The 22,899-nt window shown below is 57.4% G+C and overlaps 1 protein-coding gene and 1 long non-coding RNA gene across 8 annotated transcripts in view; one reads left to right on the top strand and one right to left on the bottom strand.

Annotated features, from left to right (window-relative positions):
* Positions 1 to 308: 308 nt before the first annotated feature.
* On the top strand, positions 309 to 18,473 carry LOC309626543. The gene is made up of 8 exons (XR_014243256.1): positions 309 to 1,492; positions 3,265 to 3,383; positions 3,456 to 5,536; positions 7,047 to 7,231; positions 12,579 to 12,652; positions 13,606 to 13,690; positions 13,973 to 14,126; positions 14,895 to 18,473. It is a non-coding gene; the product is annotated as an uncharacterized lncRNA (long non-coding RNA).
* Positions 5,530 to 22,899, bottom strand: part of ARID3B (AT-rich interaction domain 3B) — a 65,467-nt gene continuing 48,097 nt past the window's right edge. For 2 of the 7 annotated variants that reach the window (XM_082387306.1, XM_082387307.1), the window contains exon 9: positions 5,530 to 6,359. In XM_082387306.1, coding sequence (XP_082243432.1) covers positions 6,262 to 6,359 — 98 coding nt within the window. In that variant the 3' untranslated portion in view covers positions 5,530 to 6,261. Of the gene's footprint in view, positions 6,360 to 18,583; positions 21,103 to 22,899 lie in introns of those variants that run through there. The other 5 variants (XM_082387304.1, XM_082387305.1, XM_082387308.1 and 2 more) reach the window with 3 other exon arrangements.

Here is a 22,899-nt window from a genome sequence, read left to right as displayed (position 1 = left end):
GAAGCCAAAAGGTGGAGCCCCAACCCCGTCTGTGCCCGCCTGTCCCTTCCTGCGTGCGGGGAGGAGAGCATTGTTCCGCTGTCGCCCCAGTGAAAACCAGGCGGGCCTTGAGCGCCCGCCTGGCTCCGGGGCCCAGGAGGGCGCTAAAGATCACGGAAGGCTCGGGAAGGCTGTCCCGGCTCCCAGTTATGTGGAAGAAGCAAATGAGACCTTATTCTCTTTGTGTGGAGGTTTTTTTAAGCCGTGGCGGCAAGCCGTAGGTGCACAACAGTTTCTGAGAAGATACCGGAGAGTCACGTAGGCGGGGCCTCTGGAGGGATGGGGTCTGGAAGAAAGGGGGGGGGGGTGTCTCCTTTTCCTTGAGCATCCTTGGAGGACGGCACTAAGCGGACCAGCATTGTTTCTCAGTTTATAAACCCCTGCCAAACAAAAGCCCTGAGCCCTGCCGCTGGCCGACCCGGCTGACATTTCTCCCCGGAGTCACTGGGCGACCCCTTTGCCCGGGCCGCGAGCGTGGGCTCACCAAAGCCCCGCCCACCTACTTGTCCCGCGCATGGTCAGAGCGGAATAACGAGGCCCTGTTTCCAGATGAGAAAACCGAGGTTGGGTCCTTTGGAAGACCTCACTGTTTGTGAGGGCCCCACACTCCCCGCCCCCGGGCTCTAGTTGGCGTCGCTCAATAAAGAGGGCGGGAGCGTCCTCTAACTGCCCCCGCGCCACGCCAGGGACAGAGCATGCCTCCAGGCCCCACCGCTCCCCGGGACAGCACCGCAGGGCCTGGCCGCCAGCCTTCCCTCTCCCCGGCCCCGCCCCCGGCCCCTCCCCAATGAGGCTGGGCACGCCCCTGGCGCGAGTCGTCACCTCGCAGCCACTCAGGCGCTGTCGGAGCGGAGCCGCCCCCTCAGGAGTTAGGGAGGGCTGTCCAGTCTCTAGCTTCTGGCTCCCCCTTAAACTGGGTTCTGACGGCGTGGCTTGAGCGGGTGCTTGGTACCCCCAAAATCTCCGTTAGTTCCACCATCCCTACCGGAAGTAAACAACAGAAGTTAAGTAAAAACGGGATGCTTGCTACACTGCTGCAGCCTCAAAACCGGCTCCCGGTCCCCCTCCAACCAAATGCACCCATTCTCCCCCAGTATAGAAAATTCAGCAGCCGCTTCTAGTGTGCAGTTGATGACCAAGAGCCCGGCTGTCTGCGCCCCTAGATCCCGCCCCTTTAGGCTCCTGCCTCAGGGGTCGGAGCTTCTGAGTTGCCATTCTTTCCTGGGCCCCAAAGCTTGGCCTATGGCCCGCAGCCATACCAGCCGGGTTTCATCTAAGGGTTTCACCCACTCAGACAAGGCGGGAGGACTCTGGTGTCTCCTCCTCCCACCTCTTGGTGTTGCCCGCAGTTTCCATGGCTCCTGGAAGCTGCGATTGCGTCAGCAGCTGAGGGTGGAGGAGCTCAGAGAGGCTCCTGTCCCTAGCCCTGACCTGGGCGCCAGGCTCTGAGGGGGTAAGTCGGGCCCTCTTCCCGCTAGCCCTCCCACCATCGAGAACACAGGAATCCCCGCCTCCCAGTAAAGAAGCAGAGCTTTCTTTTTCAGAAGTAGGATAGGCGCCATCTCCCAGCTCCCCCTCTAAAATCTTCAGTCCAGCAGCTGTCCTGCCTGAAATTCTGCCTTAGAGCCTCATTCTTTTGTCTCTTTGTTCCTAAAAGAACTCACACCTAGAAGAAAGAGAGGCACTTGGGAAAAGTGAAGTATGGGTAACTCCCCCACCCCCAGTTCACCCCACCCCACCCCCCTCATTCCTCCAGTGCTGGATGGCTGAGACCTTGGCAACTGGTGGCTGGGGAGGTCAGGGGCCTGGACCACCTTCAGAGAAGGTTTGCTCGACATCCTCCGCCCCTCAGGTCCACGCTCTTTCTCTGGGCCTCAACCCATGTGCCCGCCAAGTCTTTTCTGTGCTGGTTGAGGACACCAAAGAGATGCCTCTGCCCTGTGCCTTGCCACCAGCCACCTGAGCCCCACAGCAACTATGGCCCCCTTGATCTCCCTTTGGCCCCCCTGTGCTCTTGGCTCAGCTCACCTCTCCCCCCAGGCCCCACCTTCTCTGATCCCCTCCTTGTCCTCCTGCCCTTGCTCTCTTCTATCTGCCACATCCATCTTTGCCCTTTCCGGGGCAGTTAATTCACCTTCAGGCCTTAGCCCAAGGGTCACCCTTGAAAGCCTTTCTGGGAGCCCCAAGGAAAGGTCAGACTCCCTTCTCTCTGCTGCCACGGCACTTGGTGGCTGTGCTTCCCTCTGCACTGGCTCCACAAGCTCAACAGCCTGACCTGTACCACTCCCCACTCCGGTAGACCATGAGCACCCCCCGCAAACCAAGCCAGACAAGCTCAGGGTCTCAGTAAGGGCTAGGGGCTGCCCATAGCGAGCCCCTGCCTCTAAGTGGGAAAGACAGAGAACCCAGCCAGTGTGAAGTTGTGGGTGCTATGCAGGGTGTGGAAGGAGCGGGGCAGGGACTGGTCCTCATGGTCCATTTTGGAGAGGCCTTGTGTGTTGGTGAAATGGAGGGAGACAGCACAGGAGGGAGCTACAGTAACCTGAGCCTGGAGTCAGGGGAGAGGAGAGAGTCAAGGTGTCTAGAAGGGAGAGGGCCTGGTGGGTGGTGCTACAATCCTGAGCGGGGACAGGTCTGGGAATGTGAGGAAAAGGCAGGTCAGTTACGGGTCAGGGCCCCTGCCTTACAGCTGAAGCTCTGAAAGCCAGAGAGGTACTGGAGCAGTGACTTGATTTGAGGGCTTCTGACCCCCTACGTCAGAGCTAAAATACAGTGTCTCCCCAGATGTTCCCCAGCCCCGGCCATTTCTAGGCTCCCACACTGGGAAAGAGAGCAGCAGGATGGAGGAATGTGGGCCCAGTTTGCAGTGGACTGACTACCTGCGTGACTCGGGGCAACTGATTTCCCCTCTGAGCTTCAGTCCCCCCACCCCAAACCCGGGAGGATCAAATGAACCCGTGTTTGTTCAGCAAGTAGCTGGGCCATAGCACCCACAGATCATGGAATCTGTTGGAAATGAGAACTGTTTATCGAGGTTGAGGCTGGTGTTTATTTGAAATCTGAATCAACAGGGAGAATCCTGGGCGAAAGTTTGGGGTTGAAGGGTTTAAGTGCCCACTCAGCCCCAGGGCCTGTTTCTGCAACTGAGGCAAGGCCTCAGAGGCTGGTGCTCTGGGAGGGCAGGCGTGCCCCAGCTCCAGGGTCTCCCCTCTATCCTGCTGTCAGGACCCACTGAGTCAGAGCCCCACGGACCTGATGCCTGGTGCTGCCTGCTGTTTCCGGCACTCCCATCACCCCTGGCTACTGGACTGGGCTCACTCACTGAGCCCCACTGAAGGATGCAGGTGAGTGTGGGGAGGCTGGGCACGGCAGTCCCTGGGGCCTGGGCCGAAGCCTGACTGCTCTTTCCCTGGCAGGTGCTCTGACAGGGCCTCTGAGGGAGACTGGGAGCGGTCAGAGAAGAACCTGTGGGTGTGGCTGGCAGAGAGCAGGTGGCAGCGGGCTGAGCTGGCTGGTCGCTTGCGGGCAGCACTGGAGGCCCTGTCTGAGCAAGCACAGCTGCTGCAGAAGCGGGAACGTGATCTGGGACTCAGCAGGATCCAGTGTGAGTTGCTGGCTCCGAAGCAGAAAGTGAGGCTCTGGTCCTCTCCTCGTGGTCTTCCTTGCTTGTCCACAGCCCCAGGGAGGTCCCCCGAGCTAGCAAGTTCCCCTTACTAGACTGAAAACCCCAGAATGCTCAGGGCTGATGCCCATATCTGGTGTCATAGTCTCAGGAAGAAGGCTTGTCAGGGCCTGGGGCATCCAAAGGAGACAAGAGGGAAATTGAGTCCCCAAGAGGGCTACCATGTTGAAAGTGTCATCTCTGTGAATGGCACCCCCTGGAGGTGTGCAGTGCATTGCCTGGTGTGGCTGGGAGCAGTGGATAGAGGCAAAGGAAGGACCAGGGAACCTCTGCCCTTCCCTTCCCAGGTAGAATAAGAGGGAAGGAGGTGGCTGGTTTTAGCTCAGTGGACAGAAGAGTTTCCTCCGAAGCCCAGTCACCCCTGGTGAAGCTTCAGTCCCCAGGGAGGGAGAGAGGGTTATGCACACTGAGGCTTCTAGGGGAGGTACCCAGCATCCCTGCCCCATGTGAGAGTATGGACAGTGCTACCCTGTGATGGCCTAGATACCTAAGCCTTTATGTGACCTGGTGGTCTCAGCGCACAGCTGACCCTCCTAGAGCCACTGCTCCCTACCGGCCAGGGAGGACCCTGCGAACCCAGTTGACATGCCTGCTCACTCTCCAGCATTCCACAACAGCAGCCCCTGTACTCTTTTTTGTTGTTGTTGTTTTAAAATTTATTTATTTATTTATTTTTGGCTGTGTTGGGTCTTCGTTGCTGCACGCGGGGTTTCTCTAGTTGTGGCGAGCGGGGGCTACTCTTCGTTGCGGTGCGCCGGCTTCTCACTGCGGTGGCTTCTCTTGCTGTGGAGCACGGGCTCTAGCCACACGGGCTTCCGTAGTTGTGGCGCACGGGCTTAGTTACTCCACGGCATGTGGGATCTTCCCGGACCAGGGCTCAAACCTGTGTCCCCTGCATTGGCAGGAGGATTCTTAACCACTGCGCCACCAGGGAAGCCCCAGCCCCTGTACTCTTGCTGGAGCTCCAAAGCCATCAGGAGCTGGGCTGGAGAAGGTGATGTGTCTTGTGTCCAGCTGGAGGTGGAGGGTTTCACATCTGGAGCCAGTGGTGGTAACAGCTGTGCAGCTCCTCAGAGCTGCAGGGCACAGTCCCTTGTGTACAAGCCAGGGCACAGGTCCATGCTGGGCCCCCAGCTGGGCTTATCACAGCTGGTGGAGCAGGCAGGGCCTTGTGGAGTGAGCCTGCTTTATCAGGGGCTGCAGATGCTACCCTGCCGGGGGTGGGGGATGTGTGTCGTGAGACTGGGCCAGCCCTCTCCAGGGACTTGTGCTGCCTTCAGCCCTCCCCCCAGCAGGTGGAATGCTCTGTGGCCCGCCTGGAGCAGGAGAGGCTGTGGGGATCTCAGAGACAGAAGGAGTGGAGGAGGCCAGACCAGGACGCAGAAGACAAGTGAGGGTGCTCAGAGATGGGGGAGGGGCAGAGTGGCAGAGGACGGGCAGACAGTCCCTTCTGCCCCCATGATCCTGCTACTTACTGCAGACAGAAGTGGAAAAGGCCCAGCAGTGTTTGGACCAGATGGGCCGACAGTCCCTTGGCCCAGGGCTCAGCCTGGGGCCCCCTGAGGTAGGGATGACCAGAGCCCCCCCTCCAAGTGGGTGCATGGCAGGGCCCTGAACACTGGCCCTCCCACACATTCGGCCCTCCCTATACTTCATTCCCAGGTCTTCATTCTTGGAGCAGTAGCTGGGGAAGGAGGCCAGTGCAGGGGCTTCTGTTCGGCCCAAGAGGGACGCCCCTCTCCCAAACATTTGGGAAGACCCTGCGATCATCCAGCTGACTCCTCTCACGGTTCAGATGGGAAAACAGTCCAGATGGTAGGGAAAAGCTTGTTCAGGGTCATAACAGTGTGGTCTGAAGATTGGGAGGAGCCCCCTAGACTGAATGTACCTGCAGGAGATGCTGGTGCCAGGCCTGCAAGGCCAGGAGCAGAGTTGGGATGGCAACAGGGCACAGGTACTTCAGGACCCAGATGGGTTCTCGGTGGGGGTAGCTGAGACCCCTGCACAGGCTCAGGATACAGCCTTCCTGCAGGAACGGCTGCTGATGCTCACCCAGGTGGGTCAAGACAGGGAACTTGTCAGCCCTGCAGGGAACCCAGGGTACCACATGAGCCAGGCTATGCCCACCTGTGCCAGGGAGCAGAGAAGCAGGAGAACCTGGGCCCTGTGCTTGGGGGATTCTGAGGTTGAGTGGCCCTAAGGACACCATGGAGAAGAGAACGACCAGGAGGGACAGCTTGGAGCAGGGCCCCCACACAGCCCAACTCCAGAGAGCACAGTTCACACCCTTGTCCACCAAAACAGCACCCTCTGCTGGTGGGCAGCCAGGGACTGTCCAGCCTTAAATCATTTGGTCCAGAGTTGAAGCCTGGAGTTCTGAGAAGCCTCTGTGGGCCGGGGTGGTCAGAGAAGGGCTCCTGGAAGGGTTGACTCTCAGAGGATGCGGAGGTCAGGAACTCGGGAGGAGGGAGCTGCGTGGGTAAAGACCCACGGGCTAGCTCAAGCAGACAGATCCCAGCCAGGGGAGGCTGAGCCATGACTCAGGATGGAGCGGGGTCTTCACAGGTAAACAAGAGACTCCGAAGAGCTGGGCCAGAGCCACCAGCAGCCAGGGGCTTGCTTGGAGCAGCTGCAGCAGCTGCAAGGAGAAAAGACGGTGTTGGAGTGCCACGTGCAGGCCCTGGAGGCAGAGCGTGTCTGGCTGCTTGGGGAGAAGTCGGTGCTGCTAGCAGCGCTGAGGGCAGCCCTGGGCCAGGAGGCCTGGTAAATGGCTGCTCGGGCCCACCCCTCAGTGCTCAAGCTGGGCTGGGGTGGGCGGTCCCGTTCTCACACTGGGTGAGATGGCCTGTGGGCAGGAGGTGGGCCAGCCTCTGTCACAGCCGGTAAAGGAAAGGAGCCCAGAACCCCAATCCCTAAATCATGTGGCCAAGGCCAGACTCCCTTCCCCAGGTATCAACACTCCTGGTTGTCACATTCTGGCTCATTTATGGGAGCATGTGGGAAATATGTCAGCTTCAACAAGTCCTGTCTCCCCTACACATGGCTGAGCCCTTCCTGCTGGCCCAGGGCCAGGCTCAGGGGAGGTGAGATAACCTTAGCTGCTGAGCTCAAGGCAGGATGATTGGGAGTGGAAGTGCTCAGGACAGAGGGTTTTGTGTGTACAGGGAGCCGTGAAGGAGCAGTCTCTGTCCCAGTCCCCATCCCTGCCATCAGGACATAGTGAGGACACCCATGCAACTTGGAAAGGAATCATTGAAAATGTATGAAAACAAGGTGTGGGTGATCTGAGGTCCATGCTGTGCCCAGACCACCCCATTTCTACTAGCACATTCAAGGTCCACGAGGTACCAGTGCCCCTCGGGAAAGAGCAGGAGAAAGAATCACATCCCAGGCTTCATGAGAAGGTGGCTGAGCACTGGAAGGCATGCTGGCACCAGGTAGCAGTTGCTCTGAAATTCAGAGGAAGAACTACAGAGACTTCAGAAGCAGAATGAGGCCTGACCTCCCCAGGTTGGTGCATTCTGTCCACCCCTTTCCTCTCCCTCCCCGTTCTCTTCCCCACCGCCCTGTCCTTCCTCCTGCATGCCAATGAATCTCTTCCCCCTTCTTAGGATGTCCCGGCTTTGTCCTCCATTTCTTTCCCTTCTGCCTCTTCCTCATCATGCTCCGTCATTCTCCATTCATTCATTCAGCATGCATTTACAAACCACCCACTACGTGTCTGGCCCTCTTCTGTACACAGTAGAACCAAAGTAGGAGCAGACCACTCCCTGTCCCCAAATGCTTCTGGTATTGGGGGTGGGGAGAATCAAGCAGGCAATTATAATTTAATGTGCCTAATGAGGGGAGAGGCACTATAAAAGCTATGGGCAGGGCGGCAGATAGCAAAGTCCTCCCCCGAGAGGGGGCTGCTGAGCCTTGAAATCTTCGCTGAGGGATGAACAGGCATCTTCAAGGAACAAAAGAAAAAAGGGCATTTCAACAAGAGGGAAGAGCTCATGCAAAGGCCCAGAGAGGAGAGGCATGGAGGCGGGGGGGTTGTGAATAGTCCCTGACCCAAATGAGAAGTGGAGGAGGTGAGGAGTTGCTGTGAAGTGTGGGGGCCACAGCAAGGGCTCGGGGGTCCCAGGCCCTGTCCACCCGACTTTACCTCTAGCTCCTCCTGGAGGAGGCCTCCTGCTGGCCAGGACCCTCCCTTAGTCTCCTGGCCAAATGCCTGTGTGCACAGGCAGACAGACAGTTGGACACACACACACACCAAGATATACATCAGACACTCACCCAGAGACACGTGCGCTTGCTCCCAGATGTGCCCACACAGAGACACAGAGAAATAGATACAGACACCGAGGAGATGGCTCAGAGCCACAGGGATGGAGAGTTGTAAGGACCTGGATGGGATCCACGCTGTGCAGCAGGACCCCAACCAGAGGTGATCTGTTGCTATGGCTGGAAGCAGAGGGAGAGGGGTCTCAGCAGCAGTGCTTAGCTGGCCCGGGCCTCATAGAAGGTGGAGTTGGTCTAAACTGGTGAACCTGAAACTGGGGTCCAGAGCTGGGCTCTGAGAGGGCTGTTAGTTCCTCAAGGAAGCAAATTTGCAGTAACAGTCTGCAACTGCACATTTGTACAGAAAAAAATCTCGGTTTTTGTCTGTTTCTCAACCCAGACTCTTGGGGGTCGGAGATTGTCTCCCTGGGGCCTGGAGGGACTCTGTTCTTTACGGGGTGTGCAGTGGGTCATGTCAGCGAGAAGGTAGGGCACTCAGTGACCAAGGGCCAGGCCCTCTGGTCAGATTCAGGCTCTGGGAAGGCGGGAGGTGGTGCCAGGGGAGCCCTATGCAAACACCATGCAGTTGGCCCGTAACCAGTGCAGATGTGAGCCCCAGCTCTAGGATCTCCCAGCTCCGTGCCCCTCAGGGACTGCCCTGCCCTGTCTCCCTCTTTCCAGTCCCTGGGAGCTCCTCCCAGGACTAGGACTCACCTGTGAGTGAATGGGTGCCCCAGGCCCTGTGCTTGTCCAGGGAAGGTGACCTAGAAGTTGACCCTGCATCATGGGCAGGGGTCCTGTGTAGAGCAGCCAATGGGCCAAACACAGCAGGGAGAGGGGGCAGCAGCCGGACAGGGTCTGATGCTGCATCAACATCTGGCTGCAGGGGACGTGAGGGGCACCCAGGGCCTCCAGCACTCTCCACCTCTAGTCCCATCCCCCACCTCAGGCTCCTTCCACCCTGACCCTCTCTGGGTCTCTACCTCAGTCTGTCTTCCTCTTCAATCCCAGAATTCTGTGGGCTTCACTGTCCCCAAAATAGTGGTTAAGACTGTGGGCTCTGGAGCCTGCCCACTGACTCCACATAATACTAGCTGTGTGCCCTTGGGCAAATTACTCCATTTTTCTGGCCCTCATTTGTAAGAACCAAGAACAGCAACAGCTTTCCTTCCCCAGCAGCTGGCTGTGAGGGTTAAACTGGACAAGCATGTTAGAGGCTCAGTGCTGTGCTGGACACGTGGCACATAGTCATGAGATGTTAGCTGCTACTGTTACAAACTTCATGCTGCTGCAGGCCTGGCCGCTTTGAGGCAAAAGTCTCCCTGCTGAATCAGGGTCCCTTTGGGGCCAAAGAGCTGCCATGGGGGTTTGATCTCATTCACCCTCTGTGTTAGCTTGCTAGGGCTGCCATAACCAAGGACCACAAAATGGGGGGCTTAACCAACAGAAACTTACTGTCTCAAAGTTCTGGAGGCTGGAGTCCGAGATCAAGATGTTGGCAGGGTTGGTTCCTTCTGAGGGCTGTGAGAGAGCATCTGTTCCTGCCTCTCCCCCAGCTTCTGGTGGTTGCTGACAGTCTTGGACATTCGCATCACCCCAGTCTCTGCCTTCATATTCACAGAGGACTCTCCCTGTGTGTATGTTTCTGTGTTCAAATTTCCCCTATTTATAAAGATACCAGTTACACTGAATTAGGGCCCACTCTAATGAGCTCATTTTAAATTTACTTCTGTAAAGACCCTGTCTCCAAATAAAGTCCCATCCTGGGGTAGTGGAGGTTAGAATGCAAACATACCTTTTTTTGTGGGGGACACAGTTCAACCCACAACACCCTCCAATTTGCTTCCTGCTACCTTCTTGTTGGGTGGGTTGGGTGTGACTTGGGATCTTGGGGACCCAGCTGTTCTTTGTCTTGTTTTTCCCCTCCCTTAATCCCAGGACCCTGGCACAGCCGCAGAGGGGCTGGAGTGTCCACGGGAGGGGCCGCTCAGTGAGCCCCCAGGCACCTCATCCACATACGGGTGAGGGAGGCAGACTGGGGTCCAGGCTGGAAATCAGGCTCCTCTCTGCAGGCCGGGCCCTGCCCAGACTCAAGAGCCTGTGTGGGGGTGTCTGTGGGCATGAGAGGATGGGGGTGGGGGCTCCCCTCAGATGGGGCTGCGATCTGCCCTTCACTGCCTGGGCCTGGCCAGTGACAGGAGCAAGACGCAGGCTCTGGAGAGGAAAAACAACCAGATGACTGCCAGGATCCAGAGGTGGAAGGTGGGAGGAGCTAGGGGCTGCCTGGGGTGGGGGGAGTTGGGGCCCACCTGGGGTCAGGGCCCCCAGAAGCCCTTCCTGACGACCCTAGAGTCTTCCCCAAGCCTGAAACCAGGGACCTAGTGCAAAAAAGTAAGCAGCCCGGGCTCCGTCACAGGCACTAGCCCCTTCCCCTCATGGTGCCTCAGCTTCCCTGTCTGTATAATGGGTCGCAAACTCCCTGACCGGGCCCCTGTAAGTACCTGGGGGCTCAGGTCCAGGGTGTGGGGCCTCTTGGGCTAAGGCAGCCCTTCTGTCCACAAATGGACGAGGGCCTCTCACTCCAGTCTGAGCTGGATGCCTGGGGGCAGGAGCAGGACTCTGGGTGCAGCTGGCACCGGAACCTGCAGCGTGAGCTACTAGGGGCAAGGGTCGGTGCCCTCGGTTGAGTGTGGCCCGGGCCTGCCCACACCCCAGGACAGGGACATGAGAACCTGGACAGTCCAGCCGGCTGAGAAGGAAGGCCAGCCGCCCAGGTGTTCCCGAGTCCTAGGCACCCGCCCTCTTCCCACAGGTGCGGGCCCCGGCAGAGACCCCAGGCAGGCTCTGAGTCTGTGCACGCAAGGTGGGCTCCACCCCATCCCCAGCCCCCTGTGGAGGTCTGGGCCCAGCTTGGCTTCTCTCTGGGGACCAGACTGGTATTTACTGAGTAGGCACCAGCCAAGCCCACGCCCCTCAGCCTCCAGTCCCATAGTCTGCAGGGGAGGCCACTGTGGGATCCTCCCTGGGCCTCTCAGGCAGCAGAGTTTCCAAGAACACAGAGATGGGGGTTGTGGCCAGGTGGCCTTGGACAAACCCTCTGCTGACTCTGGGCTCAGGTCCCCATCTGTGCACTGGGCCTGGTGTCGGCAGGACTCAGGGGTTCCTGACCCTCACTGATACTGTGACCCTATTTAGTTTACCCATTAGGTTGCTGTCCCTGGGTCACACTCCAGATCTTTAGGGCCTGTGTCCCAGTGGAGTGGCCCACTGTCCTTGGTTGGGCTAATGACATTCAGAATGGGATGTGGGCAAGGCCTGCCCCAGGTGCTGCCAGAGCCGAGGCCTGCAGAGAAACCCAAGCAGTGTCCAGGGACCACCCCCCCCCCCAACCAGTGGCAGAAGGGAAAGCTTGGGAGCAGGCAGGGGCAGAGCCACTGCAGCCCCACTGGGAGGTGAGAGCTGGCCTGGGTTGGTCCTGGCTGCCCTCCCTCAGGGCTGGGGACAGGGCCTCCCAGGCAGAGGATGCAGCTGTGTGGACTGGGCCCTCTAAGACCACACTGGGTCCTTGTGGCCCGGAAACTGAGGCCGAGGCCACCTGGAGAGGTGAAGGTAGGGCGAACTCCGGAGGCGGGGAGGGGAAGGCTTATTGGAACCAGTGAATCGGGATCAGGATGTCTCCTCCGAGGGCCAAGAGCTGAGCCTAGACCCACTGCAGGCTGGACCCCAGGCTGCCCTGCTCTTGCATGGTCTCGGGGTGGCCCTGAGTGGGGACCAGGCACTCACTCCTTGGCAGGGTGGGCTCACCAGTCAACACAAAGCAAGTGCATCACGGTCAAGGCTCTGTGGGCCTGGCCTGGTGCACAGGGACCCAGTGCAGGGAGAGAGGGGAGGATCTGGAGACAGAGGGGGATTTGGAGACCGAGGCCTGCCCTTAGGAAGCTCTCGGGCTGGAAGGAATTAGTCATACAGGAAGCACTGAGGGAGTTTCACCCATCAATATTTTTGGATTCAGGGAAATTTTTAGTCACCTAAAAATTTGGAGGGGAAGAAAGAGGCCATCTTGCTCCTTCCCCCTAGTGCTGATCCATCAGCTTCTCCCAGCACCTGATAGTCATCTGTCCCTTCTTTGGGTCAAGGCATAGTCCCAGGCAGGCCCCTGTGAGAATGGAGTGGGGTGATGTCCTTGGAGAAGCACCAGATCGAGATAGGAGCCAACGACCGTCCCCCCACCCCCAGTTCCTGCAGACTTCGCTGCAGGAGGTGGGCTCCGAGCTGACCCAGATGCGGCCTAAGCTCGAGAAAGTCTGGGACGTGCTGAAAGCTCAAGCCTCAGAGCTGGAGGCTCAGCAGCTGGTCCTGGAGGGTCCCCAGAACCAGGGGCTCAACTCACCCCCACCTCTGTGCCGCTGCCAGGCCTGCATGCCCAGGGAGGGACCCACAGTCTCCCCTGCCCATTCCTGGTCACACTGTGGCCACTGGCTTTCCCTTCCTCGACTCCCTAGTCAAGTCCCTCCCAAGCCCTCACTGCCCCCTTCCCGACAGGGCTGAAGCCCTTGAATGTGCTCACTGCCTCTCCCCACTGCCCCTCAAGGTGGCAGAGAGCCTTGCTGAGAAGCTGAGGCTGGAGCAGCAGCTGAGGACTCTGGAGCAGGAGCTGGTGGGAAAGTGAGGACCACAGGCGGTGAGAGGCACCCGGATCTGAGGGGCTCACGGGGAGAAACCCCCCTCCCTCACAGAGATGCTCACCAGGCCCCACAGCTCTTCCCCTGCCCCTGAGAATCTGGGGCAGGTGGCAGGGGGCGTTTGGGGACAAGCTGTTAAGTGAGCCCTCTCATCCCCTCGGGGGATACTGATGGGCCTGGGGCCTGATGTATCACCCTGTCTGCCTTCTCCTCTCTGAAGAGGGGAATCTAGGGGAAGAAGCAGGAGGGAGCGTGGCTAGGTGGGTTCTGGGGGCACAGGGAGTCAGGATGTCTGGGTTCCTGGGCCTGGCGTCAGAGATTGAAGGAGAGTGGCCTTCAGAGCTGAAAAGTCCTGTGCTCGAGTCAGCTTCACCACCAACCAACTAGGTGAGCATGAGCAAGTCTGCCTTCTCTAAGCCTCAGTTTCCTCATCTGCAAAATGGGGATACTGACAGTACCTACCTCAAAGGACGATGTGAGGATTACACGAGACAGTGCATGGAGCACAGTGCCTGTTTCCAGTCCCCCTAAGCTTCCTGATACCTGGGGTCCAGTTTGGGTGAGTCAGTATTAAAACCATAAAACCACAGAGATGTGCCCAAGACCAACTGTGTATGAGGCTTCAGTCACAAAGTCTATCCATTGTTCCACCAACTAGGCATTGTTTGCACTTCTTATTAAGTTCAGGAAACAATTTGATATAATGTGCAGCCACCAGTGATAGACAATGTAGCAATGCCCACGACCAGGAGCTTGAATACTGTTAGTTCTTGGATCCTATTTCACTCTTACCAAGGGCCTCATCTTTATGACCCTGCATGGAGGAGCTGGATGGGGTGGGGGATCCTGTCTTTTGCCTCAGCTGCTCTCTGGGGATCCCGGGGGAAGGGAGGTAGATCCGTCAGTGGACCCTCAGGCTGGGAACTGTGTCCACAGGGAACAGGAGCTGGTGCAGCTCCGAGCATCAAGGGCTCCAGCGCCGGGAGGGCAGGAGCCTCCATCCGCCTCTCAACTCCTGAAGGTAGCATTTGGGGATTCTCCAGAGGGACAGGCAGAGTGACCCCTGCCTCCCTGTGGGACCCAGGCCCAGTTTCTCTCTCTGTCTTCGTCTCCCTATCCGCAAGTTGGAGGGGGAAACAGAGGCTCGAAGGGTCCCTCCAGCTTGGACCTTTGCTGGTTCTCCTGGATTGCTCAACTGCCCACCCTTCCCTGGCAGAGGTGGAGCTACCGCATACCTGGTACCTGCCCTGCCTCTGCGCCCTCTGTGGGGGTCAGCCTCTGCCTCTGCCTCATCTGCTTCCAGATCTTAGCCACAGCCCTGGAACCAGAGGAGAGGAGCATCTGAGAAGCAGCCAGGGGCAGTGCCCAGGCTGGGGAAGAAAGGTGGCGTGGAGACTGAGGCCCAGAGCCACGAGGGAACAGATTCACAGCCTCGCTCTGCAGCATAAGAGATTGAGGTCAGCCCCTGGCCCAGCCCCAGGGAGCCGGGCAGTCCTGGCACAGAGGGCCTGCATTGATAGGCCTCAGGAAACCAAGCGGGGACAAAGACTCTTGGGGAGAGGGGAGGCCCCGGTGGCTATGCCTTTAGCCCCCAAGGCCAAAGTCTCTGTCAGGCCTATTGTAGGTGGCTGCAGTAAGAGGCTGTCATTGTCCCCCACCTGCCACGGGGCCTGAAATGCTCATGCCGGCACAAGGTTCCTGACTCTCAGTGGTTGAGGCCACCTGGCTCTTTCCCAGGGGGACCCTGTGGCTCAGAGTAGAGCTGGGCAGGGAGTGGCCAAGTGGGGATGCTGGGGTCCTTGTGGGGCTTGGTTGGCCCACTCATTGCCCCAGTGCCAGCAGAGTGATGGCTGGGACCCTCTGTCTTACTGGTGAAGGCCTTGGGCACTGGGCTTTAGGCTTTTCAAAGTGAGTTTTCATTTACTTGTGCTTCATTCAAATCACTCTACAGTTTCCATTTCACAGACAGGAAACTGCCCAGAGAAGGGCAGTAACTTGCCCTAGATCACACAGCAAAACAGCAGCTAAGCCCCCTGGTTCCCTAACCTGTCCCAGAAAGGTGGTTTCTCATTTCACACTGCCTATTCTGAGCTTGATAGCAGGACCATCTTCAATGGCCACAGGCCAGGCCTGCTTAGGGTTGTCATCCCCCTCAAGGTCATCTGGCCATTTTTCTTTTTCTGAACTTCCCTCCCCACCCTCCTCTGTGCTTCCTTCCCCTACAGAGCTCTGTCAGCTGGGCCACATGCCCCCCAGAACCATCCTCGATGCTGTCACTGAACGCTCCCCCCATCTACTGCCTTAAGTGAAGCAGGGTTTTGCAGAGGGGGACTCTGGCAGGGTGATGGGACAGAACATCTTTGGGATTGTTTCTCCAGCATTGTCCTCCACAAAATGTTTTCTGCCCTCCCTGCCATATACAGGCTACTGTGGGGGCTGCCAAGTTCTCAACTGATTGGTCCAGCACTGGGTGCTGAACCCAACTGAACCAATGGTCTCCTTCCTGGGGTCACTGGACTTAAGACAAAAGAGTAATCTTTCCAGAGCTGAAGACTGGACACATAAAACTGGGGAGCTGTCAACCGCCCTGTTTTTCTCTGCGGAAAAAGTTGTATTTCAGTAAGAGCAAATGGAGCTGATGATTCCCAGAAAGTGAAATTGGGATGGAGAGATTTTGGTTCAGCCCAGGGGGTCTCATGCATGCAGAAGACATAAACTTGACCTTTGGGATGGTCATCTCACCTTGCTCTGTAGCTCAGGCGTCAGGCTGAGCTGGTCTTCAGGACAGGAGGGGAGGAATACCTTCCACAGGCAGCGCTTCTGGGTTCCAGACCCTTCCTGAGGCCAGCCCCAGGTCCCATTGCCCTTGGGCTCCTCCACACACCCTGGTGTCGGAGAATAAATACCCGTCCTGTCTGCTCATATGGGCCTGAGCGATTTGGGTCCCTTACGAGGGAATGCCTCCAAACCAGATGGCTGCCCCCCTGTCCCAAAGGCCCTCCCGATAGGCGGAGCACTGCCCTCCACCGTCGTATCTCAGACCCGGCTCCGGTTTGTTCCCCTGGCACAGAAGGCCACCCCACTACCCCTTTGCCTTCTTGTGTGTCCCTGTGTCCCAGCTGCTGACGGGGTTTGTACTCACTGTCTCCAAGCGCAGCGGGGGCTCCCACTCTTCCCAGTCCTGCTGGTCTGGTCGGTTCCTTCTCCCCTTCCTTCCGGTGGTGATTACAAACCTTCTCTTTCAGAAGTCCCAAGCCACCAACTCCCCCTCCTTTCCGGGCAGTAACCGGCACTTCATTTCACAGGGAGGCGGGCGGAGACGCTGTCTGCCCCAGGCGCTTCCCAGCCGCCCCCCACCCCCGCTCGCCCCATTGGCTGCGCGGAGGGCACATGCCCAGCCCTGGCCAATGAGGTGGGGGAAGCTGCGGCTCGTGGCTGGGAAAGCTGGTCCCGGAGATGCTCATGTCCCTCAGGTGACCCCCCTGTTGTGCGAGGCTTGGGGGGTCGGGTGGAGCCAGAGCCGAGACGTGGGATGATCAGACCCCCCTCCCCGCGTCCTCTGCTTCCCTCTCGTCACCGCGCTGGGTTACCCCTGACCTAACTGAAAAGAGGCATCTGTGGGAGAAGTTGGACAGCTGCATTAAGAGTCCGTTCCCAGCCCTGCCATTCACTACGTATGTGACCTCGTGCACACTTCTGCTCTTCAGTTTCTTGATCTGTAAAATGAACAAAGTCACTGCCTCACAGGTCTATGGGTGCAGTGTTAAATGAGACACTGAGCACAGAGTGCTTTGCCTCGCTCGTGGTTAGGGCAGATTCTGGACCCCGTAGCCACCGACTGCTCTTCTCACAGCTCTGGGACCTCGTGCTAGTTACTCAACCTCTCCGCGCCTCCAAATTCATAAATGTGTAGAGGAGCAAAAGAGTTAATTTATGCAAAGAACTTAAACCACACCTGGCATACACCAGTGTTCAGTAATTGGTAATTTCACAGCCTTCTTATTACCATCAGTGCCATCCCATGTCCTGGGGCACACGTTCAGAGTTCCTCTGGGGTACAAACCTGGGAGCACAACTGCTGGGCCCCAGGGCATGGGCACGTTCCACTTTACTAGGTACAGCCAAAGTGTTTTCCAGAGTTAGGCTAATTTACACTCCCCCCGGCAATCTGTGAGAGTTCCCATTGCTCCCCATCCTCGCCAAGGCCTGGTATTTTAAGACTACAGTTTGTGCCAATCTGATGGTGTGGAATGGTTTTTTGTGCAATTCCCTGATTACTAATGAGGACCATTTTATTTCCTCTTCTGCCAGACACCTGTTCATGACTTTGCCCCCTCTCCTCAATCCTTTTTGCTTTTGTTTTGCTTTTAAATAAGCATTTAAAAAAGAAAGAAAGAAGTTCTGACTAGTTGTGTGTTACAAGTATCTCCTCCCAGTTTGTCTTTTTATCTATGGTGCCTTTTGATGAACTTTTTTCGGAGGGTCTAGTTTGAGGAATTCTTCCTTTTCTCGAGGTCTTAGATATTCTCCTATATTTTTTTCTGTTAATTTAGAGTGGGATGGAATTGCAGTGGCTCAGTGCCTTGTTCTTCTCAGATTCTCCATCTCTATCAGGAGGCTTATTCAGCTGCCACTTCTCCCTCAGCATCCCCTCACATCTACTCCATACTTTTTCTATCTCATATGTCTCTGGACCCTGCTTCTCCTCATCTCTGGGCCGCCTCCTATACCAGGCCCACTGAATCTCCATGTGGCAGCCTCCTGGTGTGTCACAGGAGGTTGTGATGTGTGATCCCAACTATTGCTTAGTAATTAAAGTACTAAAGGGTTGGTTATTTCTTTCAAAAGATTTTAAAGAATCAGTGAGAGGTTCAAGACTGTCCCAGTGTCACCCTCACTTTCTAGCACTTCAAAATGGCAGAGAGAACCCCACCTGTGCCTCAGAGGTTGCAGACAGGCGAGGTATATGTTGTTATGGATGGAGGAGGGCAATCACAAACCCACCCAGTGCTTTACTTCTCTGCCCATTTCTTTTGGTTTTGCCAAAACCAGGTTGTGCCCATACGATGCGCATCGTGGCAGAGAAAAAGGCTGAGCAGTCTGGGTATAGGCCTGTTTCAGTGGCAGTGTCCCAGGGTGTCCATGCCTAGAATGTCTCCCAGCTCCAGATCACCCTTCTAGAAAAGCCTCTTTCTAAGCCTACGTCCTCCTTAAAACATGTCAGCAGGGTCCCGATGCTCAGAGGATGGTGCCCAAATTCCTTAGCCTGGGCTCCATCCTGGCCCCAGCCACACTTCTTTCCAGCACACCCCAACCCTAGGCACTGCCCACAGTTCCCCAATGGCAGGTCCTTTGATGCCACCGAGCTTCCACATGTATCACTTCCTCTGCTCTTCCTCACGTCTCCAGTTGGCCACCTCATTCTTCTAGCTGAAATGTCCGCTGCTGGGAAGCCTTCCAGAGATTCCCTAGTGAGCTGCTCCAGCATTTATCTACCCCACTGGTCCCAGTCATGCTGTATTCTAAAGACTCGGTTTTTGTCTAGAGTCGTGTGTGCCTCCCAGACAAGAGTGTGAGCTCTGTGAGCGTGGGGACTGTACTTATTCAGCAGGAGCTCAAAGAGGGCTTGCTCATGGAGGAGACCCCTGGCCCTGTGCCTGCTGGGACCCTCGCGTGACACTAGGGGAGTCAGTTTTGGTGATCATGCAATATCAGCGGTGCCCGGCTAATACAGAAGACAGGCTGAGAGTAAGCGCTTTGGGAAAACGATGGGTGAGCAGCGAAGAAGAGAAGGGTTAGGAAAAATGAAGGGATCAGAGGAGTAGTTCACTTAGCCCCTTTTATTCTGAAGGTCCTCGCCTCTTCCCTAGTACTGTCAAATGAAAGAGTCACTGAAAGCGCCCGCGAGACCTGCTTGTGTGAAGAGGTAGAGGTTTATTGAAATATAAACATTCGAGAACATGTAAGATAGAAAATGACCACAACATATACAGACACTTGCTGCAAGAGGACTTCTGAGGTATTTATCCACTGCCTAGGCTACCCATGTGCTATCACATTTTTTCCTGGTTAAATACAAGTAAGATGGGGAAGGGGAGGGGACGGAGCGGCCCTGGCCAATGGCTGCCATGTGACCTCAGGGCTGCACCGTCAGGAGAGCTCCTCTTGGCCCAGGGCCCCATTCTGGGGGCACCTGCCTGCGCTCCCACCCTCGGGCTTTCAGGCTGAGACCCTGCTGTTGCCCCTGAGGACAGCGAGGGCCTGCTGAGAGGGCAAGCTGGGCAAGCTGCCTGAGGAAAGGGAGAGGATCCAACAACCAGGAAGACACAGTGCACCACCCCTGTGTCCCCCAGGTGGGAAGAGTCCATCCTTTGTGACCAAAGCCCTGAGAAAGACACACTGGCCAAATGTCTGCGATGCCTTCAAGTGGGCCCAGCGCCAGCCAACCGGGCTCCTCCCTGACACAGACCTCAGAGGCCCTTCTCTGCCAGGCCCTGCGCCGGCCTGGTGAGGCCAGGAGAGGGTCAGTCCCCAGTGGATGGGGCTGTGTGTGTGAGTATGTGTGAGTGTGAGACAGTGTGGAGGGCTAGGGAAGGGAGAGAAGATGCAATCAGTGCAGCTGCAGCTCACTGGGCTGAGGTATGCGTTTTGTGCTCAAGCGTATGATTTCCTTTCCTAGATGGACTGAGCGTTAGTTGTGCGTGGGCTTGTGCCACCATGGTCTCCCAGCGCCACAGCGCGACGATATCACAGCGGGTGGGGTTCCACTGAACACTGCAGGGCTTACTCGATTGAGAGGTGAGCCTTGTGTGAGAATCACCTCTTTTTTATGACACAGGAACAGCCCAATCCACCCCAGGGTCCAAGAGGAGAGACAGAGCTCTTTCAGCATCTCCTCACTCTCTGGGGCACCTCGACTTCTCCAAGGCCCATGGCCTCCACAGCCCGCTCCTGCCCTGAGGTGGGAATGTTGAGTGAAGGGAAGATGGCCTGCCCCCACCCTGGCGAGCTGGGCGCTGGGGTTTGGGACTGCCCTGCTCTGGTGGGAAATGGGTCAAGGGCCATCTTGAGAACCGGTGTGGTTTCACGATCCAACCTGCGTGAGAGTGGGCCTCTCCGTTCCACCTCCTCCTGCCACTGTGATCCCTGAGTCATCTCTCCTGCTGCCTCGCTCGCACCCTCACTGGGGTCTTAGGGAAGGGCCGGAGGGGCTGGGGTACCAAATCATTTGCTCGGCTTTGGGGGTGATCTGCTTTCATTTCTTTGGTGCTACAATAACAACAATAAAAATTTTAAAGTAAAAAAAAACACAAAAGTCAGCAAACACATATAAAAAAGATTTCAGAGATGCAAATACTTCCTGAAGAATCAAACATCAACAGTTACAAATCTGAGGTATTTCAATGAACCTGACATTGGCAGGTTTGGGCCCCACGAGAAGAAGAGGGGCCCAAGGGACAAGTGGGCTGTTTCCTGGGAGAGCTGGCCAACAGGGATGAGTGGGGGTGTGAGGTCTGGGAGGGTCAGAAAAGGGTCAGTGGAGTGGGTGCCAGGGCCTGCCTGGGCAGCCCCTGAGGCTCTGCCTCTCCCTCAGCAGATGCCCAGCAGGCCCTGGGTCCTGAGGAACTGCCCTCATGATCCCTGTCTCGGGGGCCATTAAAAGGGGGATATGGGGCCCTGAGGACTGCTTCAAGACTTGAATTTGAGAGACCCACACCCCAAGAACCAAACATGGGAGGCAAGGTGGGCTGGGAGGACCCCATGCCATGCTCAGCAGAGAAGGGCCACAAAGACATGCTCTTGGCTCCTAGCAGCCCCACACTGGAGTCAAAGATTGGGGGACTGAGCAGGGGAAGAGACCAGTGACCCTGGGGTCATGGCAGAAGGCAGGGGAAGGGAAATAAATTAAAGGGGAAGGGATGTGGAGGGCCTCCAGCCCTGTGTCAGCTTACAGATTGTCAATACATTGTGCCCGGGATGGGAGGTGGCCTGGGAGCCCTGGAGGAAGCTGGACGCCCACAGACCCCGCCCAGTTCTCCAGGACAATCCCTGATTGGACAACGCTGCCCTGTCAGGCCCCTCCAGCCTCTCCTTGCCTCTAGAGTACAGCAGGACCTGGTGGAGCCTGGACAGACGGACAGGTCCAAACTCTCAACATCTGGCCAAATGGTGTTTGATGTGGGCTCCATGAGATGAGGTAAATTCTGTGCATCAACTTCCTCCACTCTCGATGGGAGGGTGGAGGGAGTTGGGAGCTGGGTCCTGCCCCTCAGAGGGACCAGCTGGTGGAGGGCTCTGCACTGGGGGTGCCCCGGGACGAGGTAGGACTTGGCGAGCAGTGAGAACTGCTGCTGCTGCTGGCGCTGCTGCCGATGCTCTGGGGAGCGGATCCTGCGATGAGGTGGACCACAGGTTTCTGGGCAAACAGCACACCTGAGCGAGTGGGGGCGGGGAGAAGGAAGTGTGAGCACATGGGCAGAGGACGGACAGGTTCAGGGGTTCAGTTCATTCCACTGTATCTATTGCCGCCTAACTCTGGGCGAAGAGGCTCCATGCTGGACACTGTGCTAGGTGACGACACTGCCCCGCCTGCAGGTGCTTACAGGCTGGTGAGGGGGACAGAGTCATTTTGCTGAAATGTCACAAAGGCTCTAAGTGAAGTGTACCCAGTGTGTTGTGGGGAAAAAAGGCGGCTTTGGAGGGCAGGGGAAAGTGGGTAAGGAGAAGCTCTGGCGGGAGAGCATGCCTGGATTTTTTAGAAAAAGTGGCCACATGACGAGGAGGAGACGGTGTGGCAGGCAGAGGAAATCTGAGAGAACAAAGAACAGAGAGAGGCGGCGAACGTGCTGGAGGCTGGTGCAGCAATGCGGTAGGCCTGGGGGGGAGCTGAAGGCAGGCATGCGGCACAGGAGGCTGGAGAGGTGGGAGGGCGAGGAAATGGAGGCCTGCGTGTCTCTAGGCTGCCGGGGCCTTACCCTGTGGGGCTTGTGAAGCCCCTGCAAGTTTTAAGAAGGGGAAGAAGGGGACGGACATCATGAGGTGGGCATTTCAGAGCTCTCTGTGGGGCTGGGAGGATGTGGGTGGATGGAAGCCTGCAAGTAAGCTACTCTAACAGGGGAGAAGAGAGGTCTGAACCAGGGCCATGCGGCGGGGACGCAGCAGAGCAGCGGCGTCTGCTGAGCTCTGGGGGGCGATGGGCCTGAGGGGCTCTCAGGAATGACTTCCAGGCTCCGGGCCTGGGTGACTGCACAGCCACTGAGAAAGGACACAGGTGGGACAGGATTGAGGCAGGTGAGGTTTGGGGAGCCTTCAACTCTCTTCTGACTGCTCCCCATGCTGAGGGGGAGGAGGCATATCCTCCTCTCTCCTGAGAGAGGATGAGAGGAGATGCAGAGCCAGGCACTGATCTCCCCCTTCCCTGCTTTCTGCACAGACCCACTCCCAACCCCCAAACCTCCTCGACCACACGTCACCACCAGAAGGCAAAGGGCATCCAGGCCCTACCCGCCGGCTCGCCCAGTCTCCTTGAGGGGTCTGTGTTAGGCAGAGACCTTTGAATGCGGCGTGGTCTCTGAAGCACTGACTCTGTGGTGATTGGCTAGGCAACTTGGCATCCCTGCTTCTCTGCAGGCTGCTTCCAGGAACTCTGCCCCTTCCCTGGCCCCAAGCGTGATGCCCCCAGCAGGTGGCCCGGCAGAGATCCAGAGCGGCCTTGGCCCCAGTCCCCAGAGTAGGAGCACTCAAAGCGTGCCCTGTGGAAATGCCCCTGGTTTCGATAGAAGGTGCAGCTCTAACCCCCCTCCACTGGGCACCTCCCCATGCCCTCTCTAAAACAGGTGGTTGATGCCCAGGCTCCCAGCAGGAGGCCACTGGCCAGTGTGCCCATGCTCTGGGGCCCCCACTCATCAAGCTGTGCTTAACAAGAGTCAGCTGGAGGGACTTACCTGGTGGCACAGTGGTCAAGAATCCGCCTGCCAATGCAGGGGACACAGGTTCAATCCCTACTCCGGGAAGATCCCACATGCCGCGGAGCAACTAAGCCCACGCACCACAACTACTGAAGCCCGTATGCTGCAACTACTGAAGCCCACGCGCTGCAACTACTGAAGCCCGCGGGCCTAGAGCCCGTGCTCCGCAACAAGAGAAGCCACCACAATGAGTAGCCCGCGCACCGCAACGAAGAGCAGCCCCCACTCGCCGCAACTAGAGAAAGCCCATGCGCAGCAACAC

The sequence above is a fragment of the Balaenoptera borealis genome (assembly GCF_965194805.1).
Source record: "Balaenoptera borealis genome assembly, chromosome: 3".
In the NCBI taxonomy this organism is placed as follows: Eukaryota; Metazoa; Chordata; class Mammalia; order Artiodactyla; family Balaenopteridae; genus Balaenoptera; species Balaenoptera borealis.
Note: the sequence above shows the minus strand (reverse complement) of the source record. Positions and strands in the feature narration are given on the sequence as shown.